Source organism: Pelophylax lessonae (genome assembly GCF_965119305.1).
Source record: "Pelophylax lessonae genome assembly, chromosome: 4".
Lineage (NCBI taxonomy): Eukaryota > Metazoa > Chordata > Amphibia > Anura > Ranidae > Pelophylax > Pelophylax lessonae.
In genome coordinates, this window is record NC_138771.1 from 493,014,883 (window position 1) to 493,042,850 (window position 27,968).

General features: G+C 41.3%; 1 protein-coding gene across 1 annotated transcript; it reads left to right on the forward strand.

Annotated features, from left to right (window-relative positions):
- The first annotated feature begins 275 nt into the window (after positions 1-275).
- BCL2L14 (BCL2 like 14) lies at positions 276-27,890 on the forward strand. The gene is made up of 6 exons (XM_082253387.1): positions 276-297; positions 10,358-10,680; positions 14,068-14,205; positions 15,418-15,485; positions 17,757-18,023; positions 27,726-27,890. The coding sequence occupies exons 2-6, from the start codon at positions 10,365-10,367 to the stop codon at positions 27,771-27,773; spliced, it is 837 nt and encodes a 278-aa protein (XP_082109513.1). The 5' UTR covers positions 276-297; positions 10,358-10,364; the 3' UTR covers positions 27,774-27,890.
- Positions 27,891-27,968: the final 78 nt, after the last annotated feature.

Genomic DNA, 27,968 nt, shown 5'->3' on the forward strand with positions numbered 1-27,968 from the left:
TGATTTTTGGAATAGAGGTTGTAAAATGTATTTGCACTTTGACCAGAAATTTTATTTTGGCTTGGTTTGTGCTTCCAAATCTGTTCACTTTATAGACCCTTAAAATTCCTTTTCTGTGCGTTTAACTAATAATATAATAATGTATAGTCTATCAATGGGAAAGAGGGAGCGAACTTCTTCCTGAAAATTAGGTATACAAAACACGTTTTCTTGTACAGGGTGGATCCCTCACACATGATCATGTGCGCATTGCGCAATCTCCAGCATTTCGCAGGCATACACCCTCTGGGTCTGAAGGTGAGTCTTAGGGAATAGATGAATGATAAAGGATTTGTTTCCAACTTGCATTATTATAAAAGAAACGAATCATATATTCAATCATGTTGGGGGTGTAGTGTTCTATGTATAAAGTGTAATAAAACTGTTATTATTATATCCAATGGTCAGTCATATAGGGGGTGTAGTGTTCTATGTACAGAATGTATTAGATTGTATTATGATCATATTCAGTAGTCGGTCATGTTGGGGTTGTAGTGTTCTATGTAGAGTGTAGAAGAATAATATTGTGATCCTATCCAGTGGTTGGTCATGTTAAGGTTGTAGCTTTCTATATAGAGTGTATTAGAATTATATTGTGATCATATCCAGTAGGCAGTTATGTTGGGATTGTGGTGTTCTAGGTAGAGTGTTGCGGATTGGTATAATCATATCCAGTGATCGTCCATGTTGGAGGTGTGGTGGTTTATGTATAGAGTGTAATAGAATAGTATTGAGATCCTGCCCAATGGTCAGTCTTGTTGGAGGAGTAATGTTCTATGTACAGAGTATAGTGGATATGCATTATGATCATATCCAGTAGTCGGTCATGTTGGGGTTGTAGTGTTCTATATAGAGTGTATTAGAATTATATTGTGATCATATCCAGTAGGTGGTTATGTTGGGATTGTGGTGTTCTATGTAGAGTGTGGCAGATTGGTATTTATAGTCATATCCAGTGATCGTCCATGTTGGAGGTGTAGTGGTTTATGTATAGAGTGTAATAGAATAGTATTGAGATCCTGCCCAATGGTCAGTCTTGTTGGAGGAGTAATGTTCTATGTACAGAGTATAGTGGATATGCATTATGATCATATCCAGTAGTCGGTCATGTTGGGTTTGTAGAGTCCTATATAAAGTGTAATTGAATTGTATTATGGTCGTGCCCAGTAGCTGGTCATTTTGAGGGTGAAGAATTCTATATAGAGTGTATTAGAATTGTATTTTGATCATATACAGTAGTCGGTCATGTTCAAGGTGTAGTGTGCCATATAGGGTGTAATAGAATTGCATTATGATCATATAAAGTGGTCGGCCATGTTGGAGGTGTAGTGTGCCATATAGGGTGTAATAGAATTGCATTATGATCATATACAGTGGTCGGCCATGTTGGAGGTGTAGTGTGCCATATAGGGTGTAATAGAATTGCATTATGATCATATACAGTGGTCGGCCATGTTGGAGGTGTAGTGTGCCATATAGGGTGTAATAGAATTGCATTATGATCATATACAGTGTGGTTTGTCATGTTGGAGTAGTGTTTTATGTATAGAGTGTAATAGAACCATTTTATGATTGTATCCATCAGTTGGTCTTGTTGGAGATATAGTAGTCCATATATACATTGTAAAAGATTTGTATTATGATTACGTCTAGTGGTCGGTCATGTTGGAGGTGTGTAGTGTTTTATAGAGCGTAACAGAAATATTTTATGATTGTGTCCAGTGGTCAGTCATGTTGGAGGTGAAGTGTTTTATGCATGGAGTCTAATAGATTTTGTATTATGATCATATACAGTACAGTGTTTATCCTGGAGAAGCACGACTCATGTTCAGTGATTCATACTGGGGATGTATTACAGTATAACCTACCAATGGTTAATTGCTAAAGGTTAAAGTAGAACTATAGGCAAAACTTTTTTTTTTCAGTTTGGATAGAGTAAGAGAGGGTTATAACCCCAGTCAGATTTTTTTTTTCACCATTTGTGTCCCACTGTGGATATTTTCCTTCACATCCTGTCTCATAGCCAAACAGCAAGTGAGAGGAAATCCCTGAAAATAAAGGGAATTACTTTGGGACCCCCAGGTCCACCCCATTGGAAGATTTCCCCTCTATTACTTTTCTGGGGACAACCTAAAATGTGGGATTTTCTTTTACTTTCACTTTCAATGATAATGGTATACAGGACAAATAGAGAGAGTGAATCTCTAATAACAGGGGCACAGGCAGCAATAAAAACTTACAGGTGTCAAAAACAAACAAAAAGTTTTGCCTTTAGTTATACTTTCAACAATGTATATGGAAATATTTTGGCAATAACATATTTTTCTATTATACATAATAACTGTGAGACCTTAGGCATCTCTGTGTATAAGATTCTCTGTGGATAATCGAGAACTGCTTGGAATGTTTATGAACTCGTTAGAAGAAATACTACAGTTATCTTTTCAGACCTGCATCTCATTCATGTTTCATTTTCCCTTATGGTCAGGTGTTGATTCCTCAACCTGCAGGCTAACGTGGTATAACCAAAGTCGAATCTTTGGGTATTATTAAAGCTTGTAGACTTCACCTCCTCAACATCTCTAAAATTCGCCCCTTTTTAACAACTGAAACCAACAAGCTACTCATTCACTCCCTTGTTATTTCTCGCCTCGACTATTGCAACTCCCTTCTCATAGGCCTACCACTTCATAGGCTATCCCTTCTTCAGTCTATCATGAACGCTGCTGCCAGGCTTATCCACCTTACCAACCACTCAGCGTCTGCCTCCCCTCTCTGCCAATCCCTACACTGGCTCCCGATTGCCCAGCGAATTAAATTCAAAATACTAACCGTAACATACAAAGCCATTCACAACTCTTCCCCGAGCTACATCACCAATCTTGTCTCCAAATATCACCCAAACCGTCCTCTCCGCTCCTCTCAAGACCTCCTACTCTCAAGCTCCCTTGTCTCCTCCTCTCATGCTCGTCTCCAGGATTTCTCCAGGGCCTCTCCCATCCTCTGGAACGCTCTACCTCAACCTGTACGGCTATCTCCTTCTCTAGCTGCTTTCAGGCGATCCCTGAAAACTCATCTCTTCAGGGAAGCCTATCACACCACCAACTAATGTCTACTGTCTACTGTCTCCACTGCAGGTAGCGCTAAACCACAGAGGGAGAGGAAGTCATGAGGAACATGGTTCCTGTATGGTTTCCTGGGTCACTGAGGCAGCGACTTGATTGGATGCTGGCCGCTCATGTGACTCTGGTGGCCATCTTGAGTATTTAAGACCCAGGCCCAGGGTTTGGCCCAATTTACGTGAGTGGGTAGTGCAGGAAAAGTTACCCCGCCTGTTTGGGACAGTAGTAATAGGGAAAGGTTCCTGATGAGGAGTGAAAGCGTAGGGTCGCTACTCTTCTGGACATCTTTCCGATTGGGTACAAGGCAGCAGGCCGCATTCTGCCCCTTTCCACAGACGCTCTCAGTCCAGCTAGCAACCTCTCTGTCTACGTTGGTGATAACCATGAGTGAGCCTGGTTGGGCAGCCTGCTCCCTGGGTTTGTTGTGAACCATTGCTGCATTACTTCAATACAAGTTTCTATCACACCTGTCTGTGTGAATTATTGCCTCCGCACCATGCTGCACCCCACCTACAAGATGGCCCCTTTTGCAAGCCTCTATAAACACCTAATAAATCAATGGCTGGCCATACAAATTATAATCCAATTGCACAATCTTCTATAGATGTACCAACTACTATGTAGTACAAGAGTCTGTCTGACTGAATTTTACATTGAATGTAATGGATGGCTTGGATGACCCTCATAATTGATAGTTTCATTAGATCTAATGGAAATGGTACAGAAATTGTACAATCATGCTCAGAAAAATTACATAGATGGTGCAAATCTCATTTCTTGTGTGGGCTCAGGAATTTTAATTACCGTGAACTCTGTCAGCAGCTCTCTTCATCAAAATTTATTCTACATTACCTTCGTTTCTTTTTTAAGTCAGACTGTCATAACGGTAGTTATTAATAAAATTTAACAGGACATAATATTAATATCTACTGGTTAATAATGTGATTTAACAGTATTTAAATTTTTTTAACTCAGTTTGAACAACAGTTACCTGTTGATGTATTTTTTGGAACAAGAAGTGATCTTTTTTTTGTATCATCAGTATACTTTAATGGAATAAACGAATGAGCAGTGAATATTACACGGAGAGTGATAACTCTGGCAGGTAAATATCAGAGCAGGTAAAAGGGTAATACAGCTTGTTGTTTACACATCAGGAAGTGTTGGGAGAGGGGTGAGTTGTCTATCCGGCTCTTCCACATTCCAATGACAATCCCCAGAAGACGGTTCAGGAAATACTGACATTCACGTAGTCAAATAAACGGAAGACCTTTTATTTTTTTGGTTGGAGGTCCGTCTAACTTTCTCAAAATGATTATGGTGTGGTGTGGTGTGGTTTGGTGTGCAGCGTAGCACCAGCTACATGTCTTCAGCAAATACTGCAGATTAATGGAAATAGGGGACTCGGCATGCCAGTCAGTTTATTCTCCTGCTGGAAAGACCTGGTTATTGCTGTTGAAAAGCTTTGCCTCCTAAGTGGGGCACGCACCCACTTAAACAAAAAAAAAAAAACTCCTTAAACCCATAAGTATTTGTTTAATCACCACACTATCATTATACCTTTTTGTTTTTCCAAACAAAAAAATGCAATAATATTTAGGTTGATCAAAAAACCATGGCCACCCTGTCACTGGTGATGAATGGCTTTATTTTTATACAAAGTCATGTGATTCCTATGGCAGAGCTGTCACAGTAATCATATGGTAGAGCTGTCACAGTAATCACATGGCAGAGCTGTCACAGTAATCACATGGCAGAGCTGTCACAGTAATCACATGTCTTTTTTTGCTAAAACCAACGGTCACCAGTCCATACTCTTAGAGCCGGTTCACACTACCACAACCAGAAAGTCGCCCCATGAAGAAGCTGCTTTTTAGCAGAGACTTGTAAGAGACTTGTAAGAGACTTAAATGATAGGCGACTTTGTCTGTGGGGAATGCCTGGCTAATCTTTTTCTTCTTCCTGGAAAGTCTGATCACAGTCGCTTGAAAATAGATAAGGATCCGACTTAGAGGCGACTCCCATTGAAGTCTATGTGCACAAGTCGGATAGAGGTCGCCTTGAAGTAGTACATGAAACTTTTCTGAAGTCGGAGCGACTTCAGTAGTGCATATTAAGACGGCTCTCATTCATTTACATTGAATTTGTAATGACAAGAGACTTGGAGCGACTTGAGGGCACACAAGTCGCGTTCCAAGTCGGAGTAGTGTGAACCGGCTCTTACTCTTCTCTTTGCTGCCTTTGATACAGTTGGCCACCTGCTCCTCTCCCTTGGCATCCATGATCCTGCTCTTTGCTGGTGCTCCTCCTACCTGTCCTACTACATCTACAGTGTCACTTAGACCTCTACCTCCCCCATCCTGTGTTCCCCAAGTTTCTGTCTTCAGACCTCTTCTAATCTCTATCTACACCTCCTACCTGGGTCAGCAGATAGCCTTCCATACCATTTCCGTCAATAAAAAATAGATGCGCTATCCTTTTAAGTTAATCAACATTTTTTGTTTTTTTTTAAATGCCATTTTGATGCTGATGACACCCAAATCTATCTCTCTACCCCTATGCTCACCCCATCTGTCTCCTCGTACATCCCTAATCAGTATAGATGTGTTTCCAAAACTGAGCTCATAATACTTTCTTTCCTTTAGGGAAACCTATCCCACCTCTAGCTAATAAACAGTATTTTTACTTTTCCATCAGCTGATTTCTAAAATTTTTTACCTTTTTGTATCACCTGATCTTCCCTTTTAGATTGATAGCTCCCATGAGCAGGGCCCTCTGAACTCTCATATTGGATTGGATTGTAACTGTACTGTCACCGTCCATTTTGTAAAGTGCTGTGCAAATTGTTGGCACTATACACTGATCAGCCATAACAGTAGGACCACTGACAGGTGAAGGGAATATCTCCTAACAATGGCATCTGAAAATTGGTGCAATATATTAGGCAGCAAGTGAACATGTTGTCTATGAAGTTGATGTGGTGAAAGCAGAAAAAAATGGGCATCGCAGTTTGTTGTGTATGGGGCTGTGAAGCCCATGGTGACCCATGTCCACAGCCAAAAGCTTCAATAATGGTCACATGAACATCAGACTACGTAGCAATAGAAGAAGGTGGCCTGGTCTGATAAATCGCATTTTCTTTTACATTATGTGGATGGCCGAGTGTGGGTGCATCACCTGGGGAAGAGATGGCACCAGAATGCGGTATAAGAAGGCAAGTCGGCAGAGGCAGTGGGATGCTTTGGGCAATGTTCTGCTGGGAAACCTTGGGTCATTCATGCGGATGTTACTTTTGTGTCAATGCCTCAATGGGTCAGGGATTTATAGGAAAAAGCGGCCATACTCAGTATTATTTGGGTGGTCATAATGTTATGGCTGATCAGTGTATACGTTCTGTATAAGAATAATAATAATAATGATAAACAGTTAACATTAGTGCTAGGGATAGGGTTACTATTAGGGCTAGAGTTAGAATTTAGGTTACTGGCAGGGTTAGGGTTATATAGGCTACAAAAAAAAAAAAAATGATTTATTTTGCCTTCCCTATTTTCTCCAATGAATTTCACTAAATAGGGAAATACAGGAATCACCCTGACAATTTGCTCCACCAGGTATGAATCACCACCAACAAAAACGAAAAAGCTAACAATCTCTCAATACTTTCTCTGTTCAGGCTGCCCAAGGCATGAACCATACAGCAATTTAGGTGCTTTTCATAGTAGTATGGCCTAAGGGCTCATGTACACTACAGCTTCTAAAGTTAAGTTTAGGAGCTTTTGGCGTTTTTTTGCCAAAACTCCTAAACTCAACCCTATAAAAGCCTGTGTGTCCTACTGTATGTATATGTATATATATATATATATATATGTATATATATATATATATATATATATATACACAGTAAAACCTTGGTTTGAGAGTAACTTGATATACAAGCGATGTCTTGATATACAAGTAGCGTCATGTCACAACTGAGTATAAAAGAGAAGAGAGGTCCCTCTAAGTGTAGCAATATTGTTACATTTAATGAAGGTTCAATATTTAGCAGCTCACATGGTTGATGATTTAAAGAGGCACATCTAAGTATGGAAGCATCCAGGGTAAAGCTGTCCACATAGACCATCTTCTGCACTGCCATCTTCATCACACCCTTCCACACTGCGCTCCACAAGCGATTCAAAGTCTCGCTTTCAGATCACTCTACTGCAGGGTAGTCTTCCCAATCACAAGTGCAGACTGACATCGGTGAGAGCCAGTGGTTCAGAAGATGGTCTATGTGGACAGCTTTACCCCGGATGCCGGCATACTTAGATGTGCCTGTTTATTCATCAACCATGTGAGTTGCTAAATGTTGTACCTTCATTAAATGTCCCCATACTGCTACACTTAGAGGCGCCTCTCTTCTCTTTTATACTCTGTAGCTCCTGCTGGATTTTGCTTCTAATCCCCTTGTGGAGGCACCATTTATAGATGGACATTCTATAGTTACACAACCTATCACATTGCTATAATCTTTGTATATAGACTATAAACTGAAAGACTTATGAATAAATGGTTGTGGAACAAATCATCTGAGTTTCCATTATTTCTTATGGGAAAATTCGCTTTGATATGAGTGCTTTGGATTACAAGCATGTTTCCAGAACGAATTATGCTCGCAATCCAAGGTTTTAATGTATATATATATATATATATATATATATATATATAGAGAGAGAGAGAGAGAGAGATATGTGTGTGTGTGTGTGTGTATATATATATATATATATATATATATATATATATATCTCTATATAATATATAGATATATATATATATATATATATATATATATATATATATATATATATATATATATATATTATATGCACAGGCATAGCAGCCCATTGATTTGAATGGGCTGCTATGCCTGCATTTTCGGCTGAAAAAAGGTGCATGCAGAATTTAAAAAAATGCAGTGGCCGTGAAATCCATCCTGCTTTAGCACCATGCGACTTACCTGCAGTTCCTGCACATGCAAACTGTGTTTTTAAATGCTGGGCCCACGTATATAAAAATGCAGAAAGCTTGCCAGTGCAGGAACTGCAGGTAAGTCGCATGGTGCAAAAGCAGGATGGATTTCAAGGCCACTGCATTTTTTTAATATCATGATAATACTGTATACCGTGACAAAACCTTAATTAATCGCAGCATGGAAATCTGATACCGTCACATGCCTAGTTTAGATTAATGGTCATATGTTTACTTATTCTAGTTCGAAAACTAACTGCTCAGAACTGGTTGTCCCATGTCCCACCATTTCTTCAATTGCATAATATGGTTCAAAAAACTCTTGGAAGAGAAAAATTAGCATAGCAACATAGGGGTTGTGTACAAAAATTCTAAAAATATGGTCCCCTTGGCGTGCTGTTCATCCATTGCTGGTTTATTCCATTACCTAATTTTATGACATTATATTTGTGTTACTACTCATACAGATGTGTTTCTGGAGCTCTTTTTTTTCTATTTATTTTTGTGTAATGCTGTTTGTTTTGGTGTTCTGGCATTTGAAGCTGAACTGACATACTTTGTTAATTATCTTACATGCATTACTGAGATATGTTTATGGAACGTACTGTTTTGTCTTTTTTTTCTGCTTTTCTTTTCTTTGTTATTGTTGTTTTGTATAATAAACGCTAAAAAAAACAAAAAATCAATAAAAATTGATTGATAAAAAAAAAAGAAAAAAAAAAAGCTGAACTCAAGGCAAACCACTATATACACAGATAATATACATACAGTATATGGGAGCTGTCCTACCTGACAAAGGATATGGATTTCAGTCCATCCAGTCTTGAAATTTACACAGCTCTGCCAAACAATACTGCCCTGTCTGGTATGGCAGGAGATCTGAGTTTTCTCTGACACAGTTTATTGGCACAGGTCTTGTCCCTACCTGTGATTGGTCAGTGAGAGGACAAACGGCAGACTGAAGAACTCTCTTTAACACTCTGCTCCTATCAGCATGTTTTTGTTAGCACAGGAGCACTGCAAAACACTGCATGAGCACTGCAACAAAATTGGCTGCTTTGGTCCTGCAGCCTCATAGGACAGTCAGAGTAGAATGAAAACTCTTCCTACAAGCTTTAACCAGACACTGATAGAAGTCACAAGACTGCTATATACTGCTGATGAGAAAAGGCATTTAGCAGTTTATATTACTAAAATAATTGCCTTTCCATGTTCTGTGTACTGTGGGAGACCAGATTAATGGCGCTTTTCCACTGCATGGAACCGAACGGTTCGGCTCGCTTTTGTGCTTTTCCACTGCTGGTACCGCATGGTATAGTGTAGGAACGGTTTGGTACGGTACGGTACGGCGGCGCTTTTCCACTGCATGGAACCGAACGGTACGGCTCTCAAAAACAGTACCTACTCGATTGTGGTTCCAAGAGGTACCATACCCGCTACCATATCCCACAATCCTTTGCATGCAGCCACTACTAGCCACTGATTGGTCAGAGAATCCCACCCACCCCGTTGTTATCCCACCCAGTTAACTTTAGTACTACTTTAGTGGAAAAGCAAACCATACCGTACCGTACCGAACGGTTCCAACACCGTACCATGCGGTACCAGCAGTGGAAAAGCAAACGGGGCCAAGCAGGGCCGAGTAGAGCCGAGCCGGTACTTGCAGTGGAAAAGTGCCAATAGTGAATACAGGGTCCTTGGTTTAGTAACAATGTAAGGGTCCATTCAGACCAGCCTCTGCATAACACAGCAGCTGGTTTGCGGTGTGGTCCAGCTGGCTCATCACACTGTTCACTTTTTTTTTCAACAAACTTTATTGAAATGTGACACAGACAGTTTATAAAGTTTAATTGGCTGTCATGTGGTGCGAAGCGGTAGATTGCCTCGTGCTGTGCTGAGAAAAAAGTAGTACATGCAGAACATTTTTTACGCACCGTGCCCACACACCACCACATCACTGGTGTGAAAAGGGCACACAGGAGACATTTGGCTTGTCATGTGGTGGGGACTGTGCTGGAATAGCCACCCACACAGTTCCACGGCAACTGTGTGAATCGGCAGGTAATGATGTGGTAATAAATACAGAGCTGTGTTTGTGTCTTTTATATCTGCCTGGAGAATACATATGTATAATGAGTGCCATTAGTGAGTGGGTACATCATTAAAATTCTGTTTTGTCATGACAGCGTCAGAATGGTGTCGGTTCCAGATCACACGATGGAGGAGGTTCCCCTCCAGGAGGAAGAAGAGGTCACCATGGAGTACCGGGTGTTGATGGCCTATGCCCAGCGCTCACTTTCTGAAAGCAAATTCTTGGATCTGCAGAGGGCGGTATCCGCCCAGGGGGGGCACACAACCATCAGTAATGGGAAGGAGGAAAAAGTTAATGGAGAAACCAAAATAGCAAAAAGGAAACCCAAAAAGAAGCGCTGGCCAAAAACACTGACCCCTGCATGCCTCCGACCGCCAAAAAGCCAGAAGAAAACCACAAATGATTCTCTGGAAAAAGGTAGGTTAAATAAAAGGTATATAGCTGGCTTACTCCTCGCCATAGGTGTACACTCATTCAGGTCTGTTCCTCCACATGTTTTACCATAGGTGTGCACAGCCTATTGCATTAGGGTGTGCACCTCAAAGATCAAACACATACATGTGTATATGTAGTGTTGGTGTCAGTAGAGCAGTGGACGCTGTCAGTAGGGCAGAGAGTGGTGTCAGGGCAGTGGATGGTGTCAGTAGTTTTGTTTTTTATTATATCTTACAATTTTAGTATTTTTTATAAAATTGTAGGGGGCTTTGCTGAAATATCAGGGGCTCAAACAGGGGGAATCTGCTCCACACAGGGTTATTAGGGTGTGCCCAGGCACACCTGGCACACCCTGTGCGCACGCCTATGTGTTTTACCCCACTAGGGGGGAATAGCATTAAGGACCTTCATGACTAAATCTCAACTGACATGAAACAGGTCAGAGGTGGAGGAGAATGACTGGAAGAGAGTGCTGTGATTCAGTATGGATTTGTGAAATTGCTCAGTTAGCAACAAGCTTGTTGGATACAGAGAAAAGTGGGCCTTTTATGTTTGAATTTGGGTAAAATGTTGTGGTTGCAGGGAACCCTAACAAGACAAAATATCTGTGTGATAAGGCTCTGCTGGAGGTAGCCTTAAGCACACCTAAGCATACACATGCAAGTTAACCACTTGCCGACCGCTTAGCGCATATTTACTGTGGCAGTGTGGCTCTCCCAGGCAAACTGATGTAGGTCGTCGGTCGCTTAGTGGTAGCTAGGGGGCGAGCGTGTGCCACTGGCGGCGCACTCCCGCTCCCGATCGTCAGCGATTGCCGCCTGACACCCCGCTGAGAGAGAAGATTGGTCAAAATACGCTTATTGCGATTTTCTTTTTTTACCAAAATATATAGTAGAAAACAAATTGGCCTAAAATGTTAAAAAATTTTGATTGTAAAAAAAATTTTTTTGGGAATGTCAAATAGCAGAATGTGAAAAATATTGTTCTTTTTTCAGAATTGTCCCCATTTTTTTGTTTATAGCGCAAAAAATAGAAATCGCACAGGTGATCAAATACCACCAAAAGAAAGCTCTACTTGTAGGAAAAAAAGGACGTAAATTTAGTTTGGCTACAGCATTGCATGAACGCGCAATTATCACGCAGTGCTAACTTGAAAAAAGTGGCCTGGTCAGTAAGGGGGCAAATCCGGTCTAAAATTAGTTAAGGGACAATCAGAATAATGGTGGCCACACATGCTTTGATAAATGATTAATTTAATTTCCATTTGATTTCGACTGATAGAAATAATTGATTTTTAGTCAACAATCTATTTGATCGATTATGCAACACACAAGGAAGTTGATTTTGATCAATTGTTATCGATTGTATACCTGTTTCCACCATGTAATCTCATAATCTGACTGATCCAAGTACGATCCCATTCATGAACATACAACAGTATCTTGGTGCTGCAGATTGATGCAAAATGACTGATAACTTTCTGCCCCGGCCCCTCGACTCAGTTTGAATAAGATCTAAAATGAGTCTAAATGAAAGGGAAGTTATGCTATTCAATTGTTTGTGGATTTAATTTGCTCAGTTCGCACATCAATATATCCACCGTCAGCCTTTTCACCAAGTAAAGATGTGGCAGCTCCCATTAAGGACCCTCTCACACTTGTGCAACCTGAAAGTTGCGCAAATTTGACGCGACTTTGCAGCGCGACTTGAAGCAATGCCTGTGTGATCTTGAGGTCTGTGGATCTCAAGTCGCATCAAAGTCGGACCAAAGTAGTGCAGGGGCTACTTTGAAGTCGCTGCAACTTGAAGTTGCACAGATATTTTGGAAATCATGGGATAAAATTTGTCATGCGACTTTGCAGTCCCAAGTCGCAGGACAAGTCACAAAAGTGTGAAAGGGGCCTAAAGCCTAATCACACAGGTGTCTAATTTTTTGCAAATGTGTATGTACAGTGACCACTATTTTTTTGTACAAAAACACAGAAAAGCGCTCTAAGTGCAGACAGAATTTATTATGGTGTATTAAACAACTGTAGCAACTCACAAGAAGCCACGGCATGAAAGGCTGTAGTGTTAGTATTTAGGCAGGACTCCTCTGGGTGGTGCCATCCATTCACATATAGGACAAGACTGAGTCCAAACGTCCGTCACAGGAGAGGAGGTGCCGGCTGTCTCCCGTTATCGTCCAGGTCCCGAGACAGCCGGCACCTCCTCTCCTGTGACGGACGTTTGGACTCGGTCTTGTCCTATATGTGAATGGATGGCACCACCCAGAGGAGTCCAGCCTAAATACTGATACTACAGCCTTTCATGCCGTGGCTTCTTGTGAGTTGCTACAGTTGTTTAATACACCATAATAAATTCTGTCTGCACTTAGAGCGCTTTTCTGTGTTTTTGTACAAAAAAATAGTTGTAAACACAGCCGACTGTCCTTCTCCCTGCAATGACCATAAAGACCATAGAGCCCATGTGATCCTTCTATATAGGATCACATGTCTCTATGGTCATTTCACAAGCCATGCCCCCCACAGTTAGAATTACTCCCCTAGGCTTCCATTTAACCCCTTGATCACCCACAGGGTTAACCCCTTCCCTGCCAGTGTCATTATTACAGTAACAGTGCATATTTTTAGCACTGATTACTGGAGTAATGTCACTGGTCCCCTCAAAAGTGTCAAAAAAGTCAGTTAGGGGTCCGATCTGTCAGCCGCAGTGTCTCAGTCCCGCAAAAAATCGCAGATCGCCGCCATTACTAGTAAAAAAAAAAAAATGACATAAATCTTTCCCATAGTTAGTAGACGCCATAACTTTTGCGCAAACCAATCACAATACGCTCATTGCGATTTTTTTTTTACCAAAAATATGTAGCAGAAAACAAATTGGCCTAATGTCATATAGCAGAATGTGAAAAATATTGTTTTTTTTTCAAAATTGTCGCCCCTTTTTTTTTTATAGCGCAAAAATTAAAAATCGCCTAGGTGATCAAATACCACCAAAAGAAAACACTATTTGTGGGGGCAAATCCTTCCGGTCTTAAAGTGGTTAAAGCCAGTTTTCCTTTGATAATAATAATTTTTAAAAAATCAGGAGATATTTACCACCAAATGAAAGCCCAATTTGTCCTGAAAAAAAAAACGCAGTATAATCTACCTGGATGCAAAAAGTAGTTGTGATGATTTGTATAGTTTTACTAACACATGTCAAAATTGCAAAATTGTGCTTAGGCATTAAGATTTGTTTTACCCTTAGGCATGAATGGGGTTAATGTCTCTAATGCAATTTTTGATGAAATCTTAGCAAAGCGAAAACAATTGATTTTTCTTATTCCCACTAGTGTTTCACCTATGTTCATGTTCTTTTTGGTAACAGCGAAGGACCCAGAGGAAGAGAAAGCCAAGAGTATTGTCAGCCAGTTGCAGCGCATTGTACAGAGGATTAAAAAGCAAGAAAAGGAAAGCGGCTACCGGACGTTTAGGCGCGTTTCCAGCATCCAGCAGGATGGTGATGGTAAGCGGGAGAATTATACAATTACATAGAGAGCAGTGTAAGGAAAGCAGTTTGCCCTAGCAACCAGCCAGAATACACATTTCATTGATCTGGATTCAGGTGGACTGTTGTGGGGTGCTGAACATTGTTTTATTCATAACCTTGTCTGTCATTTTTTGGTAAGAAAGAATGTTCTAACGAGAATTTTCATAGGAACGTTTCTCTGGAATTCTACTAGCATATGGCTAGTGAGCTTCCAAAGGAAACAGCAGCGTCCCCCAGCAGCGCTAAGTTTTTCAAGAGAGGAGAGTTAGATAGAGGAAGGAGCAGAGTTCTCCAGTCGTGCAGAGTATTTCAGGAGAGGAGAGTTAGATAGAGGAAGGAGCAGAGTCCTTCAGCAGTGCAGAGTATTTCTGGAGAGGAGAGTTAGATAGAGGAAGGAGCAGAGTTCTCCAGCAGTGCAGAGTATTTCAGGGGAGGAGAGTTTGATAGAGGAAGGAGCAGAGTCCTTCAGCAGTGCAGAGTATTTAAAGAGAGGAGAGTTAGATAGAGGAAGGAGCAGAGTTCTCCAGCAGTGCAGAGTATTTCAGGGGAGGAGAGTTTGATAGAGGAAGGAGCAGAGTCCTTCAGCAGTGCAGAGTATTTAAAGAGAGGAGAGTTAGATAGAGGAAGGAGCAGAGTCCTCCAGCAGTGTAGAGTATTTCAGGAGAGGAGAGTTAGATAGAGGAAGGAACAGAGTTCTCCAGCAGTACAGAGTATTTCAGGAGAGGAGAGTTAGATAGAGGAAGGAGCAGTCCTCCAGCAGTGCAGAGTATTTAAAGAGAGGAGAGTTAGATAGAGGAAGGAGCAGAGTTCTCCAGCAGTGCAGAGTATTTCTGGGGAGGAGAGTTAGCTAGAGGAAGGAGCAGAGTTCTTCAGCAGTGCAGAGTATTTCAGGGGAGGAGAGTTTGATAGAGGAAGGAGCAGAGTCCTCCAGCAGTGCAGAGTATTTCAGGAGAGGAGAGTTAGATAGAGGAAGGAGCAGAGTTCTCCAGCAGTGCAGAGTATTTCAGGGGAGGAGAGTTTGATAGAGGAAGGAGCAGAGTGCTCTAGGAGTGAGAATTATTTCAACATAGGAGAGTTAGAGTACCAGGGTCCTCCAGCAGCACATAGTGGGCCCTATAATTATTCCTGTTATAAGACCTACTGTACTTTTAGGAGAATCATGGACACTCACTTTATATTCTTTCGCAGATGAAGATGAATTAATTGCCAACATCGTCCAGATTCTTAGAGCAACAGGAGACAAACTGAATGATAAGGTGAGAATTACTGTACATCATACTTTAGTTATGATCCCTACAGCAATTTAGCCACTTCCCGCAAACTGACGTACCTGCAGCCAGAGGCATCACCCCGATACTATTTTCTAGAGCCGGCGGTCAGCTTTCTAGTGATAACAACTGATGTGGCTCAGTAGCCGATCAGCTGTTCTCACAAGGAACGCTGCCTTCTGCCGCTCCGCCTGGGTCTCCTGTCCCACCGGGAGACCCAAGCCACCAGCCGGCACGTCAGCGGGCTGGCTGGAGTCTTGAATGAAGGCGGATTCGTCTTCAATTGGGTTACAACGTCGTTTTTAATACTTTTAGGTAACTTTTACATGGCAGCAATAAAAGTGATCATATTTTTTTTTAAAAGGGACAGTGAAAAAAAAAAAATTAAAATAAACAGGAAAAAATATTTTTTTTTCAAGCGCCCCCGTCCCGCGTGCTCGCACACCAAAGAAAACACATACGTAAGTCGTGCCCGCAAATGTAAACGGTGTTCAAATCACACAAGTGAGGTATCGCTGTAATCGGAGAGGGAACAATAATTCTAGCAAAACACCTCCTCTGTAACTCTAAACTGGTAGGCGTTAAAACTTTTTAAAACATCGCCTATGGAGATTTTTAAGTAGCGTCGTTTGTCGCCATTCCACGAGTGCGCACATTTAAACCGTAACATGTTAGGTATCTATTTACTCAGTGTGACATCATCTTTCACAATATACAAAAATTGGGCTAACTTTACGGTTTAGTTTTTTTATTTTTAATTCAGTAAAGTGTATTTTTTCCAAATAAATTGCGTTTGAAAGACCGCCGCACAAATACAGTGTGACATAAAATAGTGCAACGACTGCCATTTTATTCCCCAGAGTCTTTGCTAATAAATATATATATAAAATGTTTGGGGGTTCTAAGTAATTTTTTAGCAAAAAATACTGCTTTCTTGGTGTTACCACATGAGGTGCAGCAGTAATCCACAGTCTGTAGGTGGAGTGGCAGGTGGAGTGGCAGCGGCACCATTTATTGTCGAACTCAACAGATTGAGTATGCAAACTGTTGAGGGATTAGATTTCTTATTGGGTTAGTTGGTAGTAGGTATCCTTTAAACCCCACAGTCTATTTTCATAGATGGTTATCACAATTCAATTCTGCTGATAACAAAAAACGCACCTCAACAGATTAGAAAAAATACCCTAATTCATCTAAAATGTGTAAGAGTAGATATAAACCCAAGAACTTAAAGCGGAGCTCCAGCCTCCCCTCTCCCCCTCCAAAAATTACTAAACAAAATACTACCAAAAAATACTGTAGCTGCTGACTTTTAATATTAGGACACTTACCTGTCCTGGAGTCCAGTGATGTTAGCACTGCAGCCGATGTTTCCATCGGCCGTCGGGTGCTGCCGCCCTGCAGGTCCCTAATGCGCATGCGCAAATCGGCTGGGGGAAGGAGGAGGGGGCCAAACGTCCGAGGGGACAGCACCGTGGTGCCGTCTCTCGGAAGTGGGGAAGGGTACCTGTCAAAAACAGGTACCCGTTCCCCCTCCCCCTGAAAGGTGCCAAATGTGGCACCGGAAGGGGGGAGGAAGCAAATGAGCGGATGTTCCACTTTTGGGTGGGACTCGGCTTTAAATATCACAAAAGCATTAACTCATTAATAGATTTAAAAAATAAATTTTCAATATTTTAAAATCTGCTGCATTCAATAAAATATTCCCTTGTGAACCTGCCCTGAATCCTTCCCTTTGATGGGGCGAGAATACAGAGTTGTCATCCTTGTAGTGACTGTAGGTACTTGTATGCTAGCACTGTTGATAGCCCTATCAGTGAATAGCCACATATAGCTCTGCTCCCTTTAGCTTGATAGTACATTGCTCTATTTGCATGAGCTTAGGGAAATGAAGCTTCCAGCAACATTTATGATTTAAAAAAAAAAAGAAAGGTCAGTTACATTTCTTTTAAAGACATAAACCATGCCTACTTGCAGTGAAAATGTTTATCACTCTAAAAGGAAAGAATTAGAGTTTCGGTGGACCTTATTACAAGGTTCGTTCCTTCTATTGTGCGTACAGTGCATGCTGGATTTTATTATTAGAAAGCCCAGCACTAGAACTTTCAGCAGGTTATTTGTAGCCTGTTATGCTTAGCTGGAGTTCTGCTTTAGGTGTCTGTGTTTTTATATCTGCCTAGAGTCACATTTTAGGAGCTTAGCGTCTATTAAACAGATAAATGCAAAGGCATTTTTAAGCAGTTTTTCTCTTTTTTTCAGATAACGGAGGAAAGAACTCTCATGGAGAGAATTAAAGGGCTGTGGTCATACAGCTTTTACAAGAAAGTGACAGACTGTTTTCTTTCGGAAGTGGTCCCCACCTCCGAGGCAGAGGAAAATGACCAAACCAGTAAGATCGCCATGTGCCTCCACGCCACCACTGCCCTCACCACACTAGAAAGTCTACCAATGAATAAGAGCCTTGGGTTCGGTGCTCGCTATCTCCAAGACAACTACTCCCCCTGGATTCAGAGCAGAGGAGGATGGGTAAGATAAAGCGAAAAATCAATGTTTTCATTATATAAGAATGCAAGAGTTTTGTCACTCTTACTTTGCTCTGTAACTTTTTGTAAAAGCGGATTCATTTTATGGCTGCAAATCCTAAACAGCAAGCTTTTTCTTTTGCTGAAAGACATTTAAAAGCAAAAATGGAAGAGTAAAAGTTGCAAGAAATCTTCAGAACTTCACATAAATTACACTTGTTCTTCCTGCCTGGCCCCTCCTAAGTAACCTCCCTTCCCATGGTAGATGCATAGTTAGCTGGACCCAAGGCCATAACCTGCTGCACTCTTCACATCCCGCAGTTGAAAACCTCTGTCCATTGTCCATGCCTCTGCAGTTGCTCCCTATAGACCATTAAAGGGCTGTCTCCGGATTGTCTCCTTGTTGGTTCCATTCTATAGGTGGCACTGTGTTGCTGTGCAGATAGAGTAGAAGTTAGAAGGAATGTTGTTCCTCTGCAGACTCCATAGGTGTCACCAAGGGAGCAGTGGTTCAATTTAAAAATTCAACACTGAGTGACCTTGGCAGGCTTCTTTAGCATGGGAGTTGTTAATAAATATCAGCATGCATTTGTGAGTGTCTAGAGTAGGGAGAGGAACCACTCCAGTCAGGGACAGTGAATTTGCCTTAGGCTGGCCATACATGTTCAATCTTCTTGTACAATTTTCCTTTAGATTTACCTTAAAATATGTAGTGCAAGGGCCTGCCTAATTGGTTATAATTGAAAGTTGTTTAGTTTTGTTTATTAAATGGTTTTTGGAAAAATGTACAAGAAAATTTAACATGTATGGCCAACCAAAGAGAAAGGTTCCTGCTTGAGAAGGGAGATATTAGGAACACCACTGTATGCCCTGCTATTTACCAGTCCCTGGAATTACTGCCTAGGACCTTTACCGCTAGTTTGTAATGTTCCAGTACCTTTGGTACCCTAAATTACTCTTTTTACAAGTGTATGCGCCCCACCATTCTCTTTTGGAAAGGTGCGCATACACCTTTAAGACTGAAGCTGTCATCACTCAGCGCCGGACTAGATGGCTATTTAAATCGCCGGTTCTCACTCACATGTGTTCGTTCAAACACCCTTACCTGGATGCTAACTTGGCTTGAAGCTTTCGTGCTTGCAAGCATACCTCGCTGACGGAACCTCGCTGCGCTGATCCCTGTATCCCGCTTCCGGATCATCCGCTCCTCCTGAACCAACCTTCGGCTGTATTGCTATTAGTGCTAAGTACCCCGCAGGGGAACCCTCTATAAACTTATACTAAGCTTACACTATCTAGCTCTGCATAGTAAAGACTATTTATCACATCTGCATATCTAGATTGCTAGCTCTTAAGACTACTGCTACTTATTCCTGCACTGGGTTGATCTCTCTTGTATGTCCACCTGCTACTCTGTCATCTGCTACCATACATGATTGCTAAACCTACCTGCATCCATCTGCTACTGTCTTACCTTCAAGTGTCTGTCACCTACCACCTCCACTCAACCTGTCTCTTAAATCTTCATCACTGTGTTACTACATACATAAAGCCACTCTAGGAACCAGCTTGTTGAGTGTGTGTATTTACTAGCTGAATTAAGACCTTCCACACATGATGAGTCATTGAGGTTGGGAATGGTATCTCAGCATCTCTCTTACATGACTACTGAAGTGGAATATTTCTGCAGCTGAAAATCCACACCATACATGAAACGCAGGAGCGTTACATAGTTGAGTCATAAAGCCTTGTTTCTACATCAGTTATGGCCTTTTGACTGCAATATTTCCATAAAGATCACTTCTGGCTAGATTTCTCTGGACAATAGCTGGATGTATCTGGGTCCCACTGGTTACCAGTCACAGTTTTTGACTGATGGCGCTGCTGGACATCTTCTGATGTGAAGGGAGGGAAGTAAGCATGATGAGTTTTTCATCTGCTGCATTATGTTTCCTTGGCCAACCACTGCATCTACAGTCATCAACGTTGCCCCTTTCTTTGTGCTTTTTCAAAAGAGCTTGAACAGCACATCTCAAAACCCCAGTCTGCTTTGAAATCTTTGACTGGGAGAGACCTTGCTGATACAGTATTGCTATTGTGTGTCTAGTTGCTGTGCTTAGTCGTGTCATGGTGTATGACCTTTGACATGAAACTGTCTTCAGCAACCTTACCTTAGTAGCAGAGTTTGGCTGTTCCTCACACAATGTAAATCCTTCTACACAGCTGTTTCTGTTTCAGTTAATGACTGTGTTTCAACCTACATATGAAATTGATGATCATTAGCACCTGCTTGGTAAAAGTGGTTTATCAGACACCTGACTCTGATCCTACAAAATTATCCTTGGCTTTGTGCAAGTGTAAAAAATTGATGCTGGTTTGAAGCCAAATAGTGGTCACACTAAATATTGATTTTATTTAGATTTTTCTTCTGTTCGCGGACTCTGCATTTTGTAAATTTATAAACATAAACAATTCAAATATATATTTTTGAAAGCATTCTTACTATACAGCATTTCGTCACACCTGCCTAAAACTTTTGCACATTACTGTATCTTGGGGTGCTGAAGCTATACCGTTGTACTTCCAGCAGTATGGAGCTTGCTACTACTAGAGCGCCTGGAACTGTTACTTCAAGTGTTCTGCTGCAGTTGGTACAGCTATATTACTAGTGCTAGCAATTGTAGATCGCTGTTTACCTTATTTGTTTTACCTGAAACATATCAATACAATAACTGTTCAACATTTTCCAGACTTTGTGTGTCATTCCTTCAACTTGGGTAACAACCTCCTGGCCCCACCCACATCCTATATAAGGAAACAGCCCCATAGAAGCCTAAAGTAGGACTGGGCATGGTCAGCAGAAAGGAGGTTTTAGCCATAAGATCCATGTCAATATGTACCTGAAGGGGACGCAGGGGATCAGCTATGCTTTATAGCCCATGCATAGGTTTGCATGCAGTGAAGCATTATGTGTTCAAACAGCCTATTCATTTTGAATGGGTTGTTAATAGGGCTTAAATGCATATAATTAGAAAAAAAACAATGCAATGCACCAAAAAAAACATTCAATTTAAATGACACCCCAACTCACTATACTATACAGTAGTGGCCAAATAATCCATGAAGGGATGAGGCAGCGCTATCTGGATGGGATGGTAAACACTATATCCTTGTTAAATGTAAGGAGCAAATGGAAAGTCTTAATGCAGTTTTATTGTGAACAAGTACGTTAAAATCCTTGCATTATATAAATGAATATAGTACCAGGCCAGTGGGTCCAGATGTAGAAAGGTTAATATCCACTATTCGGTAAAGCAAGATGGAAAGAGACCGCCGTGGTGTGCAGGCAGGCGATTGCTGACATGAAGAAAGAAAAAATAGACACAATATAGCCGAGAGCACTATGAAGATTTATAATTTATCTTCACACTCCCTCACAGGAGCTGAGCTTGCTTTATTATTGAAAGGTCTAAGTTTTCCCCCTCCACCAGACCAGATACATTTGTTCTCTTCAAGGGCCTTAACCGATTTATAAGGTCACTCACCATCAAGAGACACTATGCTGATGGTAATAAAATCAAGAATGTCCAACTCTGAGTTAGCGATACCGAATGAGTCTATCCATTCAGAAGAAAATATGCTTCAACTACTACAGGAACTATGGTCAGAGGGTAAACCCGATCCTGGGTATTCTTAGACCCTGACGTTATACATACCAATTTTAAACCAAAGTCGAATTTTAATCATGTTAATTCCAAGGGACCCTATATAGGGACATATTATCAGGCAGTCTCTAGAGAAATGGTGAAACTATGCGATGCTCCAAGCACCAAGACCCATGGCAACATGACAAAGTCTGAACAACTAGCCCTAAAACATCTGACAGCTAATAAAACAGTCAAGCAGGCAGATAAGGGTGGAAGTTTGGTGGTCCAAAATAGGAAAGACTATATTCAGGAGCTACATCGACTTTTAGCAGATATAAACACAAAAATTATTGCCATCTGATCCCCTTCCATGCTTTCAGTTAGAACTAAAAACCTTGGTCGATGAGGCATGGAGGGATAGGGTGCTTGATAGGAAAGAAAGATCGTTCTTGCTTCCTCTGTTATGCAGCACCCCATACGTCTACCACCTCCCCAAGGTGCACAAATCTTTAGACAATCCCCCGGGAAGGCCGATAGTGGCTAGTATGGACAGTTTTACCAGTGGCCTGTCAATATATATTGACTATTTCCTTCAACCCATAGTTTATCACCTACCACCTTACAACAGGGATTTACGACATGTCATTGAGATGCTCAAGGGATATTCCTAGGACGAAAATTATATGTGGGCATCTTTAGATGTCTCCTCTCTGTATATGTCAATTTCCCACGACATAGGCCTTAGGGCTGTATAATAATTTTTAACCACAAGTGGTGACATTAACTCAAGACAGGCAAACTTTTTGGTAGACAGTGTAGAATTTTGTTTAATCACTTCAGCTCCGGACGGTTTTACCCCCTTAATTAGAAGGCCATTTTTGCAATACGGCACTGCATTGCTTTAACTGACAATTGCGCGGCCCTGCGAGGTTGTACCCAATTAAAATTGGTGTCCATTTTTTTCCCACAAATAGAGCTTTCTTTTGGTGATATGTGATCACTCACCTCTGCGGTTTTTATTTTTTGCGCTATATACAAAAAAAGATCGACAATTTTGAAAAAAACAAAACAATATTTTTTACTTTCTGCTATAAAACATAGCCAATAAAAAAATCTAATTTCTTTATCAGTTTAGACTAATTTGTATTCTGCTACATATTTTTAGTAAAAAAAATCCCAAAAAGCGTCACATACAGGTACCTGATTTTGCCCTGCTGCAGTAAATGTATGTGGGGTGGTTCTTAAGTAGTTGACACAAAACCATTTTACTTTTCTGGACCAATTATATTTTCAGCTGAAACAAATAAACCAATACACATATGTATTTAACTATTATCAATATCAATACATATTTATTTATTTTTTAGTATCCGATATATCTTGATATTTTTATCTCTCATCCCATTGGTTTATTTTTTTCAGTTGATTTTATGTGGCCTTTTCCATCCATGAGGTCAATGTGGGGTTCCCTTTCCCTGTCCTTTTTTCTTTCCTTTTGTGCCTTTAATATGTTTTGGTTTCCATGGTTTTTTGCTCTGTCCACTCCCCGCCCTTCTCGTTGCCTTTAAATAGCTTCAGGTTGCTGATTGCCATGACTTGACAAAGCGCATGCGCGCGAAACATGTAGTCACGGCAACCTGAAGCTTGAGTTCCATGCCGGTCCGCTCCTTGTCCTGGCCTCGGCTCTCTGTTTCCTGTGACGCTGTACGGTAGGAGGATCCCGGAAGTGACGTGAGGTCCGGCGCCTGCTTGTGTGTTACGGCTGACACACATGATGGGCTGACTTCCTTCCCCATCTATGCGACCCTTCGGATCCCATTCCTGGTCCTTCCCTGGATTTGGAGTAGTGCCATTCAATTAGACTGAGCGGGACCCCCACAATGTCCTCACGTGATGCCGAAGACCGTGTGACCAGTTTGTGGATTTTATTGTTCTTTCCAATAAACTTTCCTATTTATCACCGTCCACTGGTTGTCCTTCCCCCAGGGTTACCAATTTCATATAACATTGCTATTCCCCATCCTTCCTTCTAGCCCTTTCATGCTTTGGATCCTTAGCAGTTCCTTTCCTTCTCCATACTCTTCTCTTCTCATCACTCTGGTACAAGTTGATCTTGGTCTCATCTGTCCATAGAATGTTGTTCCAGAACTGTGAAGGCTTTTTTAGATGTTTTTTGGCAAACTCTAATCTGGCCTTCCTGTTTTTGAGGCTCACCAATGGTTTACATCTTGTGGTGAACCCTCTGTATTCACTCTGGTGAAGTCTTCTCTTGATTGTTGACTTTGACACACATACACCTACCTCCTAGAGAGTGTTCTTGATCTGGCCAACTGTTGTGAAGGGTGTCTTCTTCACCAGGGAAAGAATTCTTCAGTCATCCACCACAGTTGTTTTCTGTGGTCTTCCAGGACTTTTGGCATCACTGAGCTCACCGGTGCGTTCTTTCTTTTTAAGGATGTTCCAAACAGTTGATTTGGCCACACCTAATGTTTTTGCTATCTCTCTGCTGGGTTTGTTTTGTTTTTTTCAGCCTAATGATGGCTTGCTTCACTGATAGTGACAGCTCTTTGGATCTCATATTGAGAGTTGACAGCAACAGATTCCAAATGCATATAGCACACTTTAAATGAGCTCTGGACCTTTTATCTGCACCTTGTAAATGGGATAATGAGGGAATAACACACACCTGGCCATGGAACAGCTGAGCAGCCAATTGTCCCATTACTTTTGGTCCCTTAAAAAGTGGGAGGCACATATACAAACTGTTGTAATTCCTACACCTTTCACCTGATTTGGATGTAAATACCCTCAAATTAAAGCTGAAAGTCTGCAGTTTAAGAACATCTTGTTTGTTTCATTTCAAATCCATTATAGAGCCAAAAAGATTAGAATTGTGTCGATGTCCCAATATTCATGGATCTGACTGTATTTAAACGCTCTTCAAACCACACATGTAAGGTATCGTTAGAGCAAGAGCAATAATTTGAGCCCTAGACCTCCTCTGTAACTCTAAACGGGTAACCTGTAGAAATGTTTAAAATGTCTTCTATGGGGATTTTTAAGTACCAATGTTTGTAGCCATTCCACGAGCGTGCGCAATTTTGAAGCATGACATGTTTGGTATCTATTTACTCGGCTTAACATTATCTTGCACACTATAGAATCTTATCTTATCTTTTTATTTAAAAAAAGTGAATTTTTTCCATAGAAATTGCGTTTGTAAGATCGCTGCGCAAATACGGCGTGATAAAAAATATTGCAACAATCTCCATTTTATTCTGTCGGGTCTCTGCTAAAAAACATATCTAATGTTTGGAGGTTCTAAGTAATTTTCTAGCAAAAAAAAAAAAAAATGATTTTAACTTGTAAACAACAAGTATCAGAAAAAGGCCCGGTCCAGAAGTGGTTAAACTCACTTAATGCTTTATCTACAATAAATTAGCCTCAGGACCTGCATAGTTCAGACATGTCCTGGTTTAAAGGGATGAGGTGGCAACCCTACTAGGCATCTAGGCTGCTTCTACAAACATTTATGAAAGAATGGGTCGCTCTCTGGAGCTCAGTGAATTCAAGCATGGTACCATGATAGGTTTCCACCAGTGCAATAAGTCCATCCGTGAAATTTCTTTGCTACTAAATATTCCACGGTCAACTGTTAGTGGTTATTTAACAAAGTGGAAGTAACTGGGAACAACAGCAACTCAACCAAGAAGTGGTAAGCCACATAAAATGATAGAGTGAGGTCAGCGCATGCTGAAGCTCACAGTTTGCAGAAGTCACTAACTGTCAATAGCTACAGACCTCCAAACTTCGTGTTCCCTTCAGATTAGCACAACAACAGTGCGTAGAGAGCTTCATGGAATGGGTTTCCAAGCAGCTAAATCCAAGCCTTACATCACCAAGTGCTATGCAAGGCATTGGATGGAGTGGTGTAAAGCACGCCATCACTGGACTCTAGAGCAGTGGAGACATGGTCTCTGGAGTGACAAATCATGCTTCACTGTCTAGCAAAAAGGTGGATTTGTCTGGGTTTGGTGGTTGCCAGGAAAACAGTACTGGTCTGACTGCATTGTGCCAAGTGCAAATTTTGGTGGAGAGGGGATTATGGTGTGGGGTTGTTTTTCAGGGACTGAGCTTGGGCCCTTAGTTCCAGTGAAGGGAACACTTAGGGTGTCGGCATACCAAGATATTGTAGACAATTTTATGCTCCCAACATTGTGGGAACAGTTTGGGGATGGTTCCTTCCTGTTACAACATGACTGCGCACCAGTGCACAAAGCAAGGTCTATAAAGACATGGATGAGCAAGTTTTGGGGTGGAGGAACTTGACTGGCCTGCACACAGTCCTGACCTCATTCCAACAGAACACCCTTTGAATGAATTAGAGTCGAGACTGTGAGCAAGGCCTTCTCGTCCAACCTCAGTCATGCGCTTCTGAAAGAATGGTTAACCACTTAAGCCCCGGAGGATTTGGCTGCTAAAAAAACAGGGGTTTTTTTGCGATTTTTTTACTGCGTGACTTTAACGGACAATTGCGCGGTCGTGCGACGCTGTACCTAAACTAATTTGACGTCCTTTTTTTCCCACAAACAGCTTTCTTTTGGTGGTATTTGATCACCTGTGCGATTTTTTGATCATGCGCTATAAACAAAAAAAGAGCGTCAATTTTGCAAAAATAACAATATTTTTCACATTTTTTTTATATGAAATTCCCCCCCAAAAAAATGTAAAAATCAAAATTTTTTAACATTTTCGGCCACTTTGTTTTATGCTACATATGTTTGGTAAAAAAAAAAAATCGCAAAAAGCGTATTTTGATTGGTTTGCGCAAAAGTTATCGCGTTTACTAACAAAGGGAAAGATTTTTGTCATTTTTGGTGTTTTTTTTTTTAACGTGTAATGGCGGCGATCTGTGATTTTTTTTTTTCGGTACTGCGACATTGCGGCGGACAGATCGGACCCTTGACTGACATTTTTGACACTTTTGGGGTTACCAGTGACATTACTGCAGTAATCAGTGCTATACATATGCACTATTACTGCAAAAATGACACTGGCAGGGAAGGGGTTAACTGTATTGAAGAGGGAGGGGTTAAGTGTGTCCTAGGGGTGTGATTCTAACTGTATAGGGACATGGCTATTGGTGTAAAAACAAAGATCAACGGTCCTACATAGTAGAACCATCTGATCTTCATTTTTACACCAGGGAGAATGACGGGCGGCTTGTTTACATAAGCCGCTCCGCCTTTCTCCCTTCACCGGAGCGATCGTAGTGTGACCGGCGGACATCGGGTCCGCCGGTCACACGCACTGACTTGTCAGTGAACGAGCCGCGGCGGGCGCGCGCCCGCCCGCAATTGGCTCTCAAGTCAGTGACAGGCGAGTGACGTACCCATACGTCACTCTGTCTGGCCGGGGCTGCCCGCCGCAGTATATAGTCATGCGGCGGTCGGCAACCGGTTAAACATTCCCATAGGCACACTCCTAAACCTTGTGGACAGCCTTCCCAGAAGAGTTGAAGCTGTTAAAGCTGCAAAGGGTGGGCCAACTCAATATTGAATCCTATTGATTAAGACTGGGATTCCTTTAAAGTTCATGTGCGTGTAAAGGCAGGTATCCCAATACGTTTGCAAAATAGTGTATATATATATATATATGATATATGTAGCGGTGCGGTGGTTACTTTACATAAAAGCTCTGTAAATGGCAGAGAGGGCAGATATTGGTGGGTGAGTGGTGCAAGTTTCCTCTGTAGCAGCTGCTGCTGCTCATCTTCATAGCACCAGGAGACATCTATTTAGCTGTTACGGAGTCACTGCATGGATGACTTTTAGCTGAAGCAGCTGCCTTGTGGTAATTTAATATCATTACACTCCCATACCTTATGTGTTTGGTGCTGTATCTCCAAAAAGTACTCTAAAAACTTCAGCTTTTCTTTTTTTTTTCTTAGGTAATTTTTGTATTGTATTTTAGTGCATTAAAAAAAAAAAAAAATGGGGCAAGATACTTGTGGTAAGAATCATTCCATGCAACATCTAAATAATTTTCTCTAATTTCAGGAAAACTTTATGGGAATCCAAACTGTTGCTGAGGAAGAGATAGAATGAAACTAGGAAACCCATATTGGACCTATACCACTACAAGATGACAGACAGATGCCTGCCACAAGGCCTTTTGAGGAGTACAGGCCATGGATGCCTTTAATTGTTGATTAGAATGAAGATGTGGCCCGCTCGAAAGGAGCTGTCTAACCTCTCATACCAGAAAACAAGCTTATGAGGTTGTTGTGTCTTTAAACCAAT